Here is a 17719-nt window from a genome sequence, read left to right on the forward strand (position 1 = left end):
CCTGGGGATATCAGTTCAATAAAGGAGCCAGTGCCTAGGGCGTTTACATTCTAATTAAAACCAGATAATGGGTGTAAAGCCCTTTGCAGACTTTAAATCACCTCTTCACCGTCCCTTGTCCTTGTCCTGGTTTCCACTCTCACAGATGGAAGAGATCTCAGAGACCTGGCTCTCATCCTGCCCATCCCAGATTCTCTTGACAACCCTCCTCTCCCTTTCCCTATGGCATCACACCCTTTCCTCTGCTCCTGTCTCTCTCTTCCTCCTCTGTCCCACCCCTTCATCTGGTTTGTAAACTGTAAAGTGCCCAGAAGAGGCGAGCGATTGTCATTCTCCTTGGATTCTGGGGCAGTGCCAAGCTCAGGCCCCAAACCCTTAGCAGCTCCGTGGTGAGCCTCTCCACGCAACCTCGGCGTTGAGCTTCAACGTCAGACAAAAACGGGAGCACTGCTGTTTTTGCCCAGGGTCCTTTCCTGAGCCTGGCATGACACAGAAGTGAAAATTATAGTAACTGGAGTTATGGTGCGTGCCTCAGGAACTTTGAAGGAAGTTGGGCGTGCTAGTTAAATCTTCTTGGTGGTGACTTGAATTACGTGACCGGCACTTAGACAGCGGATAAGACAAGGTCTTGCTGACCTTAGCAGCATTTCCTGGAGTAATTTTCACAGAAGAATGAGTTTTTGAAAGATTCCTTCAACATCTTCGTTACTAACAGGATTTTTCCCCATTTTTTATTCACCATCCAGCCTTCCTTTCCATTGCCACTGCCTGTGGGAAATAATTGTATTTTACTATGATTGGTTTAAGGGAAGTCCCCTCTGCCCATTAATATTTTAGTTTCTCTGTCTCTCTAAAAATAGGTCCCTTTCACTCTCCAACAAAGAGATGGGCTCCCCATTCTTGTCATCCCCAGGGATCTTTCTTCAGGACTTAGCTGTGGAATTGTTGTATAAAAATATGGAAGTTTTCTTCATTTGGGGACTGAAATTAATTACTGGTGTGGGTTGGGTTTTTTTAATTTCTTTTTTATTTCTTATTCACAGCTGTGACTCACTTCAGTTCCGCGTGGGGCTGTGGGAAGTTGTTAACTAAAGACAGCTTTAAATCAGTGGTAGGGGGATTGGCTGAAAAGAAATGCCAACTGTGAGCTGAAAAGAAAGGGATTCAGAATGGTTAGGTAGGGGGAGGGGGAGGGCTTGGGGAAGGGCGTTGGGATCATTTTGCCTTTTGTGTCTTTGAGAGACAAATGTGGTTTAGGGGAAAGTGAGCTTGACCTGGGATAAACAGATACCCGGGTTCAAATCCTGCCCTGGACACTGACAAATGATTTTGGTCACCTCCTAAAGCACTGGAATGTCAATTTGATGGTTAATTAGGGGACAGAAACACAATACCTAAAGAAAGCTCTGACCCTGTATTTTCACTTCTACTCCTATAAAATGCCCTCATTTTGGTTTATATTTAACTTAGTAATTATGCTTCTCATTGACTCAGTAAGAAAAGGTTCATGAATTTGGTTGTGATCTTTGTAAAACTTTGAAAGGCAACATGGTGATGTGGACAGAGAAGTACCCTTGGAGACAGGAAGACCAGCCCCTGACACATATTGACTGTGTGACCCTGGGAAAGTCACTTAACTTCCCAAGGGTCTAGATGAGGCTCTGAGCTTCAGAGAAGGTGCCAGCCTGCACTGGTAAAGGGTGTTTCCCTGTCTCAGTGAGATCCCCTGTCCAGCCCTCAGTCCTATTCCTCATCATGATATTTTTAGGCAGATAGTGAATTACTATTGCCATTTTACCAATGAAGACACCAAGGATATGAGAGGCCAAGTGACCCTTGTGGTCATCTAGCTTTTTAAGTCCTGACTTCCAAACCAGAATTTTTCCTGTTCTTGAAATTGCTTCTCATACTATGCCAAGGTCCTGGACATGAGTTCGGGTCTAGACAGCACCACCTACAAATCATTTTGCATCTCTGAGGCTCAGTCTCCTCCGCTGTAAAGTAGGGGTGGTGACAGTTACACCACCTACCTCCCAAGATGGTTTGAAGGAAGACAGTTTGTAAAATTTAAAGTCCCTTAAATTTGAGCTAAGGTGGGAAAGAATTTCAAGGAGGAGCATGTGGCCAGCAGCCACACGTGCTGCAGAAGGTCCAGGCTGGTGCACACGGAGAAAAAGTCATTAGATTTGGAAGAAGGAGGTCATTTGATTTATTCTAGAGAACTGCTCCAGTCAGATGATGATGGTAACAGAAGCTGGAATGGGTGGTATAGGGGGAAGAATAGGGCTGCAAGGTGGCACCATACTGAATAGAACATTTGAACCTGAGTTCAAATTCAGCCTTAGACACTAACTAGCTGTGTGACCCTGGGCAAGTCCATTCACCCTGTTTGCCTCAGTTTCCTCATCTGTAACATAAGCTGGAGAAGGAAATGACAAACCATTCCAGTATCTTTGCCAAGAAATCCCCAAATGGGGTCATAAGAAGTCCTGACGTAAGTCAAACACCTGAACAACAATAGGGGGAAGAGTACTGTCTTTGAAGTCAAAGGACCTGGGTTCAAATCATGGTTCTGTTACTTACTTGTGTGGCCTCGGACTCTTTCAGGGCTCTAAGCAACTCTCTGAGACTATAAGTCATAAAGAATGTGCCAACTGACATTGACAAAGTGAATTTCCTCTGCTAATGAATCTTTATCCTTTTCTAAAACTTGGGATTTTTAAGACAATATGATAAAGAAGATGAGGCCCAACCTTGGGGCCATGAAGACAAGGATATAAGTGGGGCCTTTCTCACATACTGACTGTGTGACCCTAGATTAGTAGGTGACCCTTCACCTTTTACTGCCCAGTTCTCTAAGACTATAAATTTCAGTGCACTTGCCACTTGGCATCATTGTAGGAAGTTCTTTGTTGTTGAGTCATTTCAGTTTTGTCTGATTTTTTGGGACCCCATTGGGGGCCTTCTTGGCAAAGGTACTGGGGTGGTTTGCCATTTCCTTTTCCAGCTCATTTTACAGATGAGGAAATTGAGGCCAACAGAGTGAAGTGACTTGCCCAGGATGACCCAGCTAGTAAGTGTTTGAGGCAGGATTTGAACTCAAGAGGATGAGTCTTCCTGGTTCCGAGCCCAGTGTTCTGTCCTGAGTATTTCCCACACCAATGAAATCACAGGTATAAAAATAATAATTAATGTGATCATTTTTAATTATTGTGATATCATAAGGCAGGCCCTTTAATTATCCAGATGTGTTTTGTGAAACTTCTTTGTTTGCATGATTAATTCACATGATTTTTGCAACATGAAACTGATTTTTAATGGGCAAAATAATGAGTGGAAGCCCAATTGTGATTAAAAATTCTACTGAAGTTTCATGTTCTCTTACTGTCAACACATGATCTAGACTAGCCTTTTTAATTTTGAGCCCATGAAGTAAGAATATATCAAACAAATTAACCAGGAATGATGGGCCCAAGGCAGGTTCTAATGAATTGAGTGGCTCATTTACGTCCTAGATGATGTTTTGTCCTACATATTTTGAGGAATATTTAAAATCATTTCCCTAATACATTCCAGTGAAAATACCTTGGGGTAGGAGATTATCATACTTAGAGTTATATCACCAAGCATACACCACACTTAGGCAGATACTGACTTTCGTTTTAGACATAAGCATTCTGTGTTGGCAATACTGAGTTAAACTGGGAAGCAACATCACTTTTTGTGGAGTGATCTCACTTTCCAGATGTTAAAACTGACTGACGATGGACTTTTAAGGAAAGCATTTTTTTAAATTTCACTAATAAATTTGTGAATCAGAATCTCAGTATGAATTTTTATTCCATTTTGAATACAGATCTGTCATTTCTATTGGTAACTCTCAACAAAGGGCAGCTAGGTGAAGCAATAGATAGAACATGGGGTCTGAAGTGAGGAAGACTCATCTTCCTGAGTTCAAATCTGGCCTCAGACAGTTCCTAGCTGTGTGACCCTGGGCAAGTCACTTCACCCTGTTTGTCTCAGTTTCCTCACCTATAAAATGAGTTAGGGAAGGAAATGGCAAACCACTTTTGTATCTTTGTCAAGAAAACCCCAAATGGGGTCATGAAGAGTCAGACACAACTAAACAAAAACAAGGAAAGGTTTCCTTCTCCCAATACAGATTTGCATTTGTTTTTCACTTTTAGTCATATAGAATCACCTGAGACACAAAATGATTTGCCCAGGGTCAAGCAGCAAAAAAATAGAATTTGAACCAAGGACTTTGTTTCTTTGTGGCCAGCTCTCTACCCATTATCCCACATTCCTTCATATAGTTGAACAACTGTGTTGTTCTCTTGCGATATGGGAGATCTCTTTCTTCTTTGGAGTGATATTCTGCTAGGGTGTTGCTTAAAGACATCCAGAAGGAACGGGGGGGGGGGGGAGGGAGGGAGGGAGGGAGAGAGTGAATATATGAGAGAGAGAGAGAGAGAGAGAGAGAGAGAGAGAGAGAGAGAGAGAGAGAGAGACAGAGACAGAGAGAAGAGACAGAGAGAGGGAGAGAGAAGAAATAGTGAAGAGACAGAGAGAATGAGACAGAGAGACAGAGAAAGAGGTGAGCTTGAAATTCTGCACCTTAAAACATAGGCAGAAGTTAGTCATTTGGATGAGCCTTTCTGAGGAGAGCTGTGCCTTCCACCTCTACCTCTGTGGTTCTCGCATCTATGACTATAACTCAGATAGAATACATGCAGAAGCGCACCCGTTAATGGAGAATGGATTCCTCTGGTGCACTGACTTTGAGGTAGAGGGCCACCAGTGGGTTGGGGCCACAGTCTGAGTCCCCCAAAGATAAAGTGACTTTCCAAGGTCATGCAGGATAATGTGTGCAAATGAAATAATACATATGAAGTTCTTTGCAAGCCTTAAAGTACTCTACAGATGCCAACTACTACTATTTCCTGGTCCAATCACCTCACTTTCTGGATGTAAAAGGGAGCAGTCTCAGAGACATTCATTGCCTTGCCCCAGAGTCACATTGTTGTTAGTAAAGGTCAGAGCCAGGATTTGCACCCAAGTCCACAGCCTCCAAATCCAGAGCTCTTTCCATTTCACCATGTCCCCATTGCATGGAGGTACAGAGCTCATAATGATGGCTTCCCTGGAGCCTGGTAAAATCTTAGAAAACATAAAAAATTGAATGTAAATTTTTATTGGAATAGTTTCAATTAGTAGTGGCCAACAAGTATTGGTCCTAGAAAGCTCACACAGGTATGGTGGAAAGTATATGGTGGTTGAGGGATTGGGGCAGTCAGAAACCGAGTCTAGAACCAAAGCATGCTCACTGCTCACTATGTGTATGATTTGGGAATCTCTAGGCTTCCATTTTCTCCTTTGTAAAATCATGCGATTGGACTAGTTGACCTTCCCAATCCCTCTCAGCTCTGAACTTAGAACCACATGGGCTCTCTGGGCCTCAGTTTCTTTCTCTGTAAAATGAGGAAGTTGGAACAGATGACCCCCTTAGGTCCCTTCCAGCTGTAAATCTACTATCCTAAGCCAAAAGCCCATGACTAAGCACCAGGCTTCCATTTGCTGCCATGCTCAATTTTATTTGTCTGTCCACTTTTCTTGGGCTACTCTTCCCCACTGCATTAGCCCGTCAATCCGTGACATCGCCTTATTAAATCGAACTTATCGATCATTCTTGCCAGGGATGCCGTCGCCAACTACACTAAAGAAGTCAGAGAAGTCTGGTTTCAGCAGCCCCTCACCGTCGCAGACCTCCTCCCTGGGAACGGCATTCACACAGCATCATCGGCCTGTCATTACAGGACCCAGAGGTGAGGCTTTCCCGGGGAACCCCCCCTCATTTGTGTGGAGGCAGAGACACCCAGGGATCAGCATGAGGGTCGATGGAAAGCCATCTGTAGAGGTCCAATGCCTTAGTCCTTAGGGCCACTGGGCCATCTCAGTGACACAAAGATAGGACTGGTAAGAATGTATTTCAGAAAATGGGATCCAGGCTGTTGGTGGTGGGACTTTTGCAGAGAAATGCACTATGGAAAGAGAGTGGGAGTGAGAGGGGGGTGGCAGTAGAATACATATAGAACGGAAAACTGAGAAAAGATTCCTTGGTGCCCAGAGTTCAATGGTGGGTGGCATCATAGGATGCAGTGACTTTTACCTGCTTCCTTCCTGATGGGCGCCTCGCTTTTGCCACCGAACGCTTCCCAGTCCTCTTTCCCCCCAATCCTCATCTCGTTAGTCATTATTTTGTGTGAGCAGCATACAGCTTTTCTTGCTCCCTGGTTCCTTCTGAAATGGTAGATGACTTGTCTGGTTCTCATTGTAGAATTTCCATCACTGGGGTCTTGTGCACTTTTAAAGTTGATTATTAAAATGCGTCCACTGCAAGCATGATTTGTATTTTGCTCTACGGTCATGCTCCTAGCCTCCAGCAAATGTCAGTAAGTCACTTAATTTGAACATAGTGCAAGAGGAAAATATACTCTTGGTTTGTTTAAGAGGGGAGATGATGGTTTTCTTTAGTGTAAGTGGGTCTTTGGACTCAACTGGCATCACAAAACACATGTGGAAAAATTATGTTCTCATCTTCTTTGACTTATTTATGTCTTAGGAAGTTGGCCTTTCCTTTTCTTGGTTTCTCATGGATCCCTATCTCATTTACATAATCCGTGTCCCTTTTGTAAAACTGAATATCTTTGTAGATCAGGGATACTTAACCTTTTTTGTATCATTGATCTCTCTTGGAATATATCTGGGAAAACCCATGGACCATTTCTCAGAATCATGTTTTTAAATTATTGAAGGAAATGCTCAATTTCAGTTAGAATTTAGTGAAAACAAAGATGTAACTTTTTCCTCTTCAAGTTCATAGATTCCCTGAAATCTGTCCACAGTAGACTCAAAGCTAAGAACCCTTGATCTAGAGGACACTTAACAGCTCAGCAAAATGGCACCGTAGGAAGTCAATGAAACTCAGCACTGGGACAGAACCCAGAGGTCTTTGAGTTCATCCTGTACCTGGGAGAGCACACCTTCTATGACACACCCAGCAGTCCTAGGAAATGCAGGACAGTTTCTAGGGAAGCAGGATGATATCATTGCTTAAAGAAGAATTACCGGGGCCATTGGGAGAATAGGAATAATCGATTGAAAATTGGAAAGCATGGGCAGTCATCATAGAGGCCCAGCCTCTGAGAGTTGAAGGGTCCTTGGGATCTAACCCAACCCAGACCCAAACAAGAATCCACCCTACCACACCCCCAGCAAGTGGATATCCAGCCTTTACTTGAAGACATCCAGTGAGAGGAAGCCACCCACCTCCTCAGGCAGCCGATTAATTCACTTTTGGATGGTTCTGATTGTTAGGAAGTTTTCATTTCATCCAACCACAATTCTGCCTCTGCAACGGGTTTGGAGAAGTCAAGTTGGAGAAAGACATCTCATCTGATTTCCTTAAGAAGAAGGCCAATTAGCATTTGGCTGTTGTGAGAAACGTTACCTTCAATATTGATCGCTTGATTGAATCTCATCCTCTGCTTCCAAGAATATACTGATCAGTGGAAGAAGCACCCTTGTTCTATATGTCGCTTTGCAATACAGTCAGGGACGCTCGCAGTATTAACTAGAATTGTTTTAATTATTTTCCCTTAAATTTGTTGAACAGTGGCTCTGAATAGGGCTTATGTTTATGGTACAGCAAGGTATACTTGATAGAGCCAAGAGATTTGAACTCTAGTCCAGAATTTGCCACTAACTCATGGTGTGATCTTGGGAAACTAATTTCATCTTTCTTTATCTCTGAGATTAGGATGTTGGACTAAATGGTCTTTAAGGATTCTTCTCATTCAAAAATTCTTTGGAGTAGGCCTTGTTGTGGGTGACATTTAACAAAAAGGTAAACTGAGGCACATATTCATTCTCACAAAGAAAGGCAGAAGATGATCTAGGGTAAGAAGCAGTGTAGTAATCATGGAGAGCGTACTGTACCTGTACTGCACTGAAAGCCAGAGTCCCTGCCTTTGTTTCATACTATGTGTGTGATCTCCTGAAGCAGCCCCATTGTACAGTTCGGATAGTTAGAATGTTGGTTTCATTGTTTTCCTGTAATTAAGCTTCAGTCTACTTCCCCACAGCTTCCACAGCTGGGTCTGCCCTCTGGGTCCAAGCAGAACAACGTGGCCAATCTGCTTGCATTTTGATACCCCTTTAAATGCTGAACATCGACCATCATCTCCGCTACGATTACCTGGTGAACAAACTGACCAGAAACTTGCCCAGTTTCAGCACCAGATCTCTGTGTTTAAGTTAGCCATGGACTTTACCACAGTTCCAGTAAACTTGGTACTGTTTAGACACCACCTAATAGTCTGAGTGCAAAGAAAGGGGGGGGGTACTTGAGTTGAGTCTTGAAGGACAAGGAGAGTTTGGATTCAACTCAACGATTCACCTAGGGTTGATTAAGCGTGTAGTTATGTGCCAGGCGCTGGCTGGGTGACAGTGATGTCAAGACAAAAGCAATAAGGCCTTACCTTTAAGGAGCTTCCATTCTGCTGTCAGATGGGTGTAGGGAGGGATATATAACCGGATAATTAAGGACATGAACCAAGATAATTAAGTACTGCAGAGTAATTGAAAGAAAAGTAATGGTGAATGGGGTGATGGGGAAATGGTTAGCTTAGGAAGTGATACCTTTGATGAGATTCCAAGGGAGGTGGGAGGCAGGGATTGCTGTAGGGGAAGACAGGAGCAGAGGCTTTCCAGGGTGTTAGGGGCAGCCTGACTGGGATGGGAATGGGGATGGGAAATGGAACATCAAAAACAGGAAACGTAAGGCATAGGCTGAAGCTGATGTGCACCATCAATCTCCAAAGACTCCCAAGCCAGACTGGGCTCCAAATGCCCAACACAGGGGGCAGCTGGGTGATGCAGTGGATGGAGCTCTGGCCATGGAGTCAGGAGGACCTGAGTTCAAATCCGGCCTCAGACACTTGACACTTTGTAGCTGTGTGACCCTGGGCAAGTCACTTTACTCCAGTTGCCTTACCAAAAAAAGCAAACAAACAAACAAACGAATGCCCAACAAAAGTGTTTGCGTTTTATCCCATAGGCCACTGGGAGCCAGTGAAGGTTCTTCCACAGGCAGATTAGAGGCACAAGTGCCTCCTGTCTAGAGAGGAATACCTCTCCATCAGTGTTAGTCGCTGGTATGACTAGTCAATATTGGAGGAATGTTTTGAACCCAGCTCTTCCTTTCTCATAGTCCAACCCATTATGCCACAGTCACCTCTTTATAATAATACGTAAATCTTTATATTTGTGGCCATATTGGGTCCGTTCTTTTGAAACAAAATCCATGGCCTGCCAAGACCACACCCATTATGAACACACTGTCATGGCAAGAGACCTTGAGTGGCTGTGCTAGCTCCTGACATTCAGCACTCGGGTTTTTCAGAGTCTGTGCCACCATAACCACTTCCCTCCTCGTGCCCTAGAGGGAGGGGAGGGTGATCTGACTGTCCCAGGAGCGCCTCAGCCTCCTGACTTCTGTGGCTTGGAGAGACCATTTAACCTCAAGGCCTTAGTTTCCCCATCTGCATGCTGGGGATAAGACTGCACCATGTTTTTCTCTGTGTGGTTGGTTTAGTTAATATCGGTAAAGCACTTCCAACTTGAAAGGGACTGAAAGGAGAAATAAGCGTCCCCATCCAGGCATGCAAGCCTCATACATTACAGACAGTTACCAGGGTCCTTTGAGATAATGGGGGGCTGAGCTTCCAAACACTGGACTTGACTGATGCTGAAAATTTTGTCACAGTCAAGTATTTAATTATGACAATTCTTAATTTGTGGAAATTAGACTATTCTTGTTTTTTTCTCTCCCCTCCACCCTTCTTTGTCCTGAGCTATAACATTCTATAGTGTATTGAAGAAACAGGGATGATTTAGAGGCAGCTGTGGACGGACCACCGGGCGCGGAGCTGGAAAGCCCGGGTGTGAGCCCCGCTTCTCCCACCTCCTCTCCAGGTGACTGTGGACAAGTATAGGGCCCTACGTAGCTCACCTGTGATAGGAAGGTGACAGCCAGTGAGCTGCCTCCCTTACTGGGAATTTGTGAAGGCAGCACGAGGTCGGAGTCAGCAAGTGGCTAGGATCTTTGAATGACACTTCAGAGTCACCTGGAATACTCGGAGATGACCTGACCTTCATGCGAGGTCAAGTGTGCTTAGCTATGGCTACAGCACTGGAGTCACCTGAATAGAAAGGAGGATGTATAAAAAAGAAGTAGCAAAAATAAGATAGTAAAGGCAGTCGTGGTACAGCGGAAAGGTCTAGGAATCTGTAATTGGACGATCCGGGTTCAAATCCTGTCCTAGCTGTGTGACCTCCGGGGCAAGTCACTTCCAAAAAGTACGTCTCTGCTGGAGAATTTTAAAAAAGGACGACGGGGCCTTGGTGAGCTCCTTGCCAGCTCCGGTGCTTCAGTCCCTTCCCTCTCTGAGCCTCCATTTCCGCCTTCATTAAATGAGGGCATTGGAGCTGATGGCATCTGAGGTCCATTTCACCTTTAAACCTGTGATCCCAAAGGGGACAAGGATCTAAAATTATGAAATTCACTCGTCAGAGATGACCCCGGACCAGAAGGAGAAGGGAGGAGAGGAAGGACAGGAGCAATCACTAGGAAAATGCTTCCAAAACTGCGACGCCTGAACATGAGTGTAATTAAAATCACCCTTTACCACGTTGTGAAGGTTTCTCTGTGACGTGGGAAATGTTTAGTGGCGCCAGGCTCAGAATTTGCCTGCCTGCCTGTCTGCATGCTCCCCACTTGTCTGGGAAGCCTCCTAAATTAGCCAGGAGGGCCCCCCCCACTGGGTGGGGGCTCATAAAAATGCCCCAGTGGCTTAGCTTTGTCGAGTTAACTGTTCAGTAATTACCAGATAAATGCATAAGTAAAAGCTCGATTACGCTAATAATTTGTCCTGAGATAGATGGGTAGGACCCCCCACTGGGTTCATTTGTCATCCCCACAGCCAACTTCTAAAGAGGCCTCCTTTGCCCAGGAATTGTGCGGCTATCTCCTTTCAGTGAGGAAGACTGCTGGAGTCCCAAGAGGATGGAGGTACCTAACCTCTCAAAGAAGCAAGATGCTCCGGGGTGGGGGGCCATGCTAGAGAGAAGAATAGGTGACCAGCCACTGTGGACACATGAATGGGGATCCCAGCCTCCCTGGGCAAAAAAGTGCCGCCCTCCTCCGCCCTCCTGTGTGCCCCTACGGAGGAAGAGGGCTGACAGTAAAGGAGGAGGACCTTATGATAAGCAACAGCCCTGGGGGCCTCCGTAATGCGAGTTTCTTTTCATACTATGGACCAGGGATTTGGGGGTTCACGGATCCATTTGGCAGACTGGGGAAGCCTCCTCAGAACCCTATTTTAAATACATTGAACAAACACACAAGGTTACAAATATATTGAAATACAGTCATAAAGAGATTTGAAAAACAAATCCATGGCCTGCAATAGACTGTTGATCCTATTTTCTTCAGTGTTGGGCAGTGTGGGGAAGGGATGGCCACCATCCTTCCATGCTCGTTATCTCCAGCCAAGGACAAGACCACATTCTTGATTGACTCTGATAGAAGAAGGAACAAGGGACTGCACTCTGGGCTCGGGAGCACGTGCCGCTTCAGCGATGGGATCCACGTTGAAGCGTCGACCCAGGATTTCCAGCCTCTCCTATTGACAGAGCCATAAATCACGGCCCAAGTTGAGTGAATTAGTGTCGCTGGGACAGCATTTATGTAGTATCACTTACCATCTCTGGCAGAGCAGGCGGGCAGGGGAGCCGCTGATCCTGGAAATGAGGACGGGGAGGCAGAGGAGAAGGGCAGCGTCCCCACGAGCTGTGCCTCCCGTGGCCCGAGCGTTGTGTGCCCAGAGCCGGACGGCATCATCACGGAGGAGGCCTGTGTGTTTTCTCAGGATGCCCGTTTCCGTGCTAACTCACTCATTCCTTTTCGTGGCTTTCTGTTGTTTTTTGTTTCTGCTTTTTTAAACATATTTTTTCTGGTGTCCAGAAACTTGAGTACAAGACAATCAAAGGTTGCCAGCCTGTGTTATGGGGATGGAAAGGATTACAGGTGAATCAGAGGGCACGGATGATAAAGCCATGTATTTTGTGTTGGAAGGGACCTCAGAGATCATCAGATCGCGTCCTCAGATCATAGATTTAAAGGCAACCTTTCACCTTTAGACCTTAGAAGATATTCTCATATCATAGATTTAGAGCTGAAAGGGCCATCTAGGCCAACCCTTTGGCAGCTAGGTTGGAAAGACCCGAGTTCAAATCCAGCCTCAGACACTCCCTAGCTGTGTAACTCTGGGCAAGTCACAACTGTTGTTTGCCTCATTTTCCTCAGCTGTAAAGTGGGGATGATAATAATAGCATCTACCTTCCAAGGTTATCGTGGACATCATTTGAGATAATATTTGTATATATTTAGTACAGTTCCTGGTGCGTAGTAGGTGCTATATAAGCACTTATTCCTTTTCTGCATCTCCTCCCTTAAAGATTCATGGGTTCCTAGATTTTAAGCTGGAAGTGACCTTAGATATAATATAGAAAGTGTCCTGCAAATCTCCCAACACATCCGCCATCTTGGACCCCTTTGCTGCCAATGGACCTTGCTTCCGACATAAATTCCCAGGACTTTCTTTTAGACCTCTGTGTATTCCCAGCAGGTGGTTAAGAGAATCCAGCATCAAGATGGCGGATTGGGAAGAGGTGGGGGTAGAGGTGGAGGTGGCTGAAATACTGTTTTATTTTTCTCTGCCTTATCTCTTGTCTCCTGTCGTCACTGGCATATAACATAGAAGTTCAGCTTCCCTTCCAGGAACCTGGATCCTGGCCAACTTTGCTTATTAAAAAGTCACTCTTCATATTCCCAATAAACACAGCTGTTGCATGGTGTTTGAAAGCATTTCCCATCAGCCAGCATGGAGGCTCAGCCAATTAGTACGATAATATGGTCAATTTCGAAAATAGGTACCTTCAGGGAGATGCCGGGTTAGAGCGCCCTCTGAGGGCAGTGGTCCATCCACCGCATTTCATGCTATTGGAAATTCAAGCCCCTTGGGGTACTTTGTCAAGTCAAGCAAATGGCCACATAGTGTTCAGATGTTTGTGATTTTATAAAATAATTCATTGTACCAAACATAGTCATCATCTTCTCTAGAAGAGAAACACGCTCCTCCAAGACAGCACGATAGAGCAGAAACCATAATAGCTCTACAGTGAGAGAATTCAAATCAGGTTGAAATCTCACCTCCAAACCTACATAATCATGGGGTATCTCCTCAGAGGTAGAATGAACCTTCATTTTGGAAACCTCTGACCTCAGACAAGTTACATAGACCTCAGTTTCCTTATTTGAAAAAAAAAAAGGACTTGCAGAGATGACCCCACCAAGGTCTCTGCCTCCAGCAGGAGGATCTGGAGAAATGCTGTCAGCAGAGCAATGAAAGACAGAGCTGAATCCTTCTTCAGGTGTGGAGGGCTCTGAAGATGGGGTTGTTTTCTCCCAGGCATTTGTTTTTTTAATCTGAAACAAAGTCTGTTCTCCAGATCCCATTTCTGTGTTTCTGCTTAGGCCGTCCCTTCCATGCCTAGAAGACATTTTCTCCTCATCTTCACCCCTTCAAATCCCTAGCTTCTTTCAAATCTCAGCCTTACCTGAGGACTGATTCCTCAGCCCTCTTATGTCTCCTCCCTGAAATCACTTGTGTTTACCTTGTGTATATGTGCTGCAGGTGATATTTCCTACAAGAGAATGTGAGCTCCTTGAGGCCAGGGATAATTTCATTTTGTCTTCCTATCCCCAGCACTGGAGACAGTGCCTGACACAAAGTAGGAGCTTAATAATTACTGTTTGTTTAATTTATTTTTTAAAATATATAATTTAGAATTAGAGGCATTGTGGCTTAGTTGATAAAGAAGACTTATCTTAAAGGAAGCTCAAGATTCTCAAAGGGGAAAAGGGAGGGCATTCTAGGCATTGGGGCCAGCTTGTACAAAGGCATAGAGGCTGGAGATGAGATGCCAGATTTAGGGAAGAGCAAGCAAATAGGCCAGTGTGACAGGAATGTTTATGTGAAGGGCAGTAATGTGCAACAGAACCAAGAAAAGTAGACTAAGGCCAGATTGTGAAGAGCTCTAAGTATAAAAGTGAGATATTGGTATTTTATTCCAGAGGTTACTGAAGGCAAGGAGCCCCCACCAGTGGGAGCACAGTATTGTGCTTGTAGTACGTACCAAATAAATGTTTGTGGAATAGACTTGTGACAGTGCAAAGAAGAAATCAGAAATTCCATAAGGTTTCACAGAATAAAGAATTGGATGCCATGTTTCATATTTACAAAGGGAAGGATCATAAGTAAGTTCACAGGTTTAGAACTAGAAGGAACCTTGAAAGCCAATGAGGCCAGTCTAGGGGTATGCTGAAGCCAGCTCAGACCAGCCTGCGACAGCTGGTTGTTAAATGTTCAATGAGAACTTTTACACTTTGGAAATTGATGAATGCTCCAAATTAAGTCTTGGCTTATCCATCGCTTTGTTAACTGCCCGGACTTCAGATGGTGAAAATGTGAGTGAGGCAGATTAAACAAAAGTGGGTCACAAGCATGTAGTTGGTTTTCTGGAGGTATTTACCAGTACACCCTCAGTCCAGTCCCCTCATTTTGCAAATGCTGAAGCACAGAGAGGTTAAGCCCCCTGCCCAGGATCCCATAGCTAAGAAGTGTCTGAGCTGGATTTTGAAAACACATCTTCCCGATTCCAAGTCCAGCATTCTCCATGATCCCTATCATGAAACCCCATTGTAAGAGCCCTCCACACCTGAGGAAAGATTCAGCTCCATCTCTTATTGCTGTGCTGACAGCATTTCTCCAGATCTTCCTGGTGGAGGTCTGCAGCTGATGCCAGAAATGAACAGCCAAAGTGAAGAGAATCCAAGGCCCTACCCAGTGCATATGAATCCGGGAAAAGACAATTAGAGCCACTCCAGGGTGATCCAGGTGGATGTACTCCATTGTGCAAGAGGAAGAACATAGGAGGGTTATGAGGATGCAGAGGGAAGGAGCTTGGGAAACAGGGCTGGCAGTGGTAAAGATGATAAGAAGGGGGGAGGGAAGGGGGAAGGGATCTCTTCTGTTCTCTCTCTCTCTCTCTCTTCCTCTCTCTCTTTCATGCCCTTTTAGGTTTTCATTTCAATATTTCAAGGATATAAATTCATTAGTGGGGATTCTCCCTCCACCAGTGTGGATTGCAACCCCCAGATTAATGAATGGAAAGACGTTTATTTCTTAATCTCTCTATGAGAGCCAAGCGCTGTACTAAATGCTGGAGGTACACATACGAAAGTGAAATAGGCCCTGTCCTCAAGGAACTTCCATTCAAATGGTTAGCCAGAGAAGGGAATTTGATTTGGAGAATTATAGGAATGCCGACTTTTAATAGAAGAAGAAGGAAGAAAGGAAGATGATGGTGGTGGTGGTGATGATGGTGGTGGTGGTGATGATGATGGTGGTGATGATGATGGTGGTGATGATGGTGGTGGTGGTGGTGGTGGTGGTGGTGGTGGTGATGGTGATGATGATGATGTTGATGTCAATGATGATGATGATGACAATAATAATAATTGCTAAAGTATATTTGGCACTAAGGGGTCTGCAAAGTACTTTATCTCATTTGACCCTGACAGTAACTTTGTGCAGTAGGTGCTATTATTATACCCACTTTACAGATGAGGAAACTAAAGCTGAAGGAGATTAAGTTGACTTGCCTGAAGTCACACAGCTAGTGTGTTTCTAAAGCAGAATTTGAACTGAGGTCCTCCTGAATCCAGGTTTAGAACTCTAACCATTATATCACCCAGCCACCTAGATAGTTTAGACAGATGATCTCCAAGAGTCCTTGTGTTCAAAAATGGGGAAAAGTGTCTCCCTGCATCTCCTCCATCCATTGCACTACCCACCCTGCCACCTCTCAGCAGCGATGGCAGTAATGGGTCTGCCCTCTCTGAAGGTCTTCGGGCAAAGGCTGGATGGAGGAGCAATTGTCAGAGATGGTGTAGAGAAGATTCTTGTTCAGTTATGGGTTGGCTCTGATGACCTTTGAGATCAGAGAAACGAAGTTCTGAACTCATACCTAAAAGGAAAAGGCAATCATGTGATCACTGAAGATGGAGCCAAGCCAAGCTGATCCCACAATCATTTAAGAATCATTTAAGCATCAGTTATTTGTGCCAGGCAAAGGCAGTGTGGGGTATGAACATAGGACCAGCCTTGGAGCAAGGAAGACCTGGGTTCAAATCTCGCCTTTGGCACCTGTTGGCTGTGGGATCAGGGGCAGGTTACCTCACCCTCAGTGTTCCAAGTTACCGATGCATTGCTGATTTTACATTGAGGGTGAATGTCTGACCAAGACAAAGTTACTGTTCTGAAGCAAAAAAAAAAATTGTAAAGAGCTAAGCACTGAGCTAGGTGCTGCGTGTCAACAAAGAAAATGAAACAAAAGTAGGCCTTTCCGCAAGGAGCTTGCAGCCTACTGGCCTGGGCCAAGAAGTTCTAATGGTTTGTCACGTCCATGTTCCATTCATTGAATGAATGAATGAATGAATGAATGAATGAAAAAAACACGCTTACTCTCTGTCAGGCACAGTGCTCCTCTGTTGTCTTTTGGGCAGGTCGAACCTTATGAAAGAAGTTGCCCAGCCCTTTAATAGGACCTTTAAGAAGCCTAAAATGTTGTTTTTGAGACACGTGGAAAGCCCTGTCATGCCGGGAGATCTTTCCCGAGTTCAGTCCCAGCTGGGCCTGGCCTCAGGCTGACGAGAGCCCCTCGCGCAGCCGCTGCCGCAGCCAATTCTGTAGGGCCTTTTAATACACCAAATTGTATTAACGTCAACATGGATGCAGATGGATGCACAGCACTAAACTGGAAACACTTGAGAAAAGCCTTTATTGACTCTCAAGTAAATAATGCACATGTTTAAAGGGTCTAAATATGCATTTACATAATGCTCTCTAATTTTTTTTATTGTGTCGACTCTGGGTGCGCACCACACTAAGAGCTGTTTTCCCCAGTCGAAAATTTGGAATTGTGCTAGTCCTGATGTATCTCAGCAGCAGAGTGCCAGCTTCCGACGAGGGGGCTCTGCCCTTTCTGGTGGTGCGTCCAAGGATCTCCAAGCACACGTCAGGAAGACTTCTTCAGGTCCCAGTGAAAGCAGCTCCTGTCAGCCCAGTTGTACCGGTGATGATCTTACGTCAGGAGTTGAGTGGCAGGCCAGATTCTGCCACTGAAAGGTGGCAATCAGTAAGCATTTATGAGGCCCCTACTGTGTTCCAGGCGCTGTGCTGAGTGATGGAAAAGCCACAGTCCTAGGCCTCAGGGAGATTGCCTTCAAATGCTGGAGCCAGCATGCACGCCTATCATCTGGTTGGTGTATATGAAACAGATGCTGAGGAAGCAGCTGAGGGGCCCAGCCAGGCCTCATAGAGAGGGAGGTGCCTGAGCTGAGTTGTAGGAAAGCAGGCAGAGGTGAGGAGGGAGGGTGGTCAAGTCATGGTGGATGGCAAGGGCGGAGACTGTGACGTGGGAGAAAGGGCACAAAGGCCCATTAGATATGAGAGATACAAAAGCAAGACTTTCT

General features: G+C 45.0%; 1 protein-coding gene across 4 annotated transcripts in view; it reads left to right on the plus strand.

Moving 5' to 3' along the window:
- Window positions 1-17719, plus strand: part of NFIA (nuclear factor I A) — a 471982-nt gene that overhangs the window by 371098 nt on the left and 83165 nt on the right. For all 4 annotated transcript variants that reach the window (XM_020993052.2, XM_020993050.2, XM_020993053.2 and 1 more), the window contains exon 7: window positions 5697-5825. In XM_020993052.2, coding sequence (XP_020848711.1) covers window positions 5697-5825 — 129 coding nt within the window. The remainder of the gene's footprint in view (window positions 1-5696; window positions 5826-17719) is intronic.

Source organism: Phascolarctos cinereus, unplaced genomic scaffold (assembly GCF_003287225.1).
Source record: "Phascolarctos cinereus isolate Bilbo 61053 unplaced genomic scaffold, phaCin_HiC Scaffold_5;HRSCAF=322, whole genome shotgun sequence".
In the NCBI taxonomy this organism is placed as follows: Eukaryota; Metazoa; Chordata; class Mammalia; order Diprotodontia; family Phascolarctidae; genus Phascolarctos; species Phascolarctos cinereus.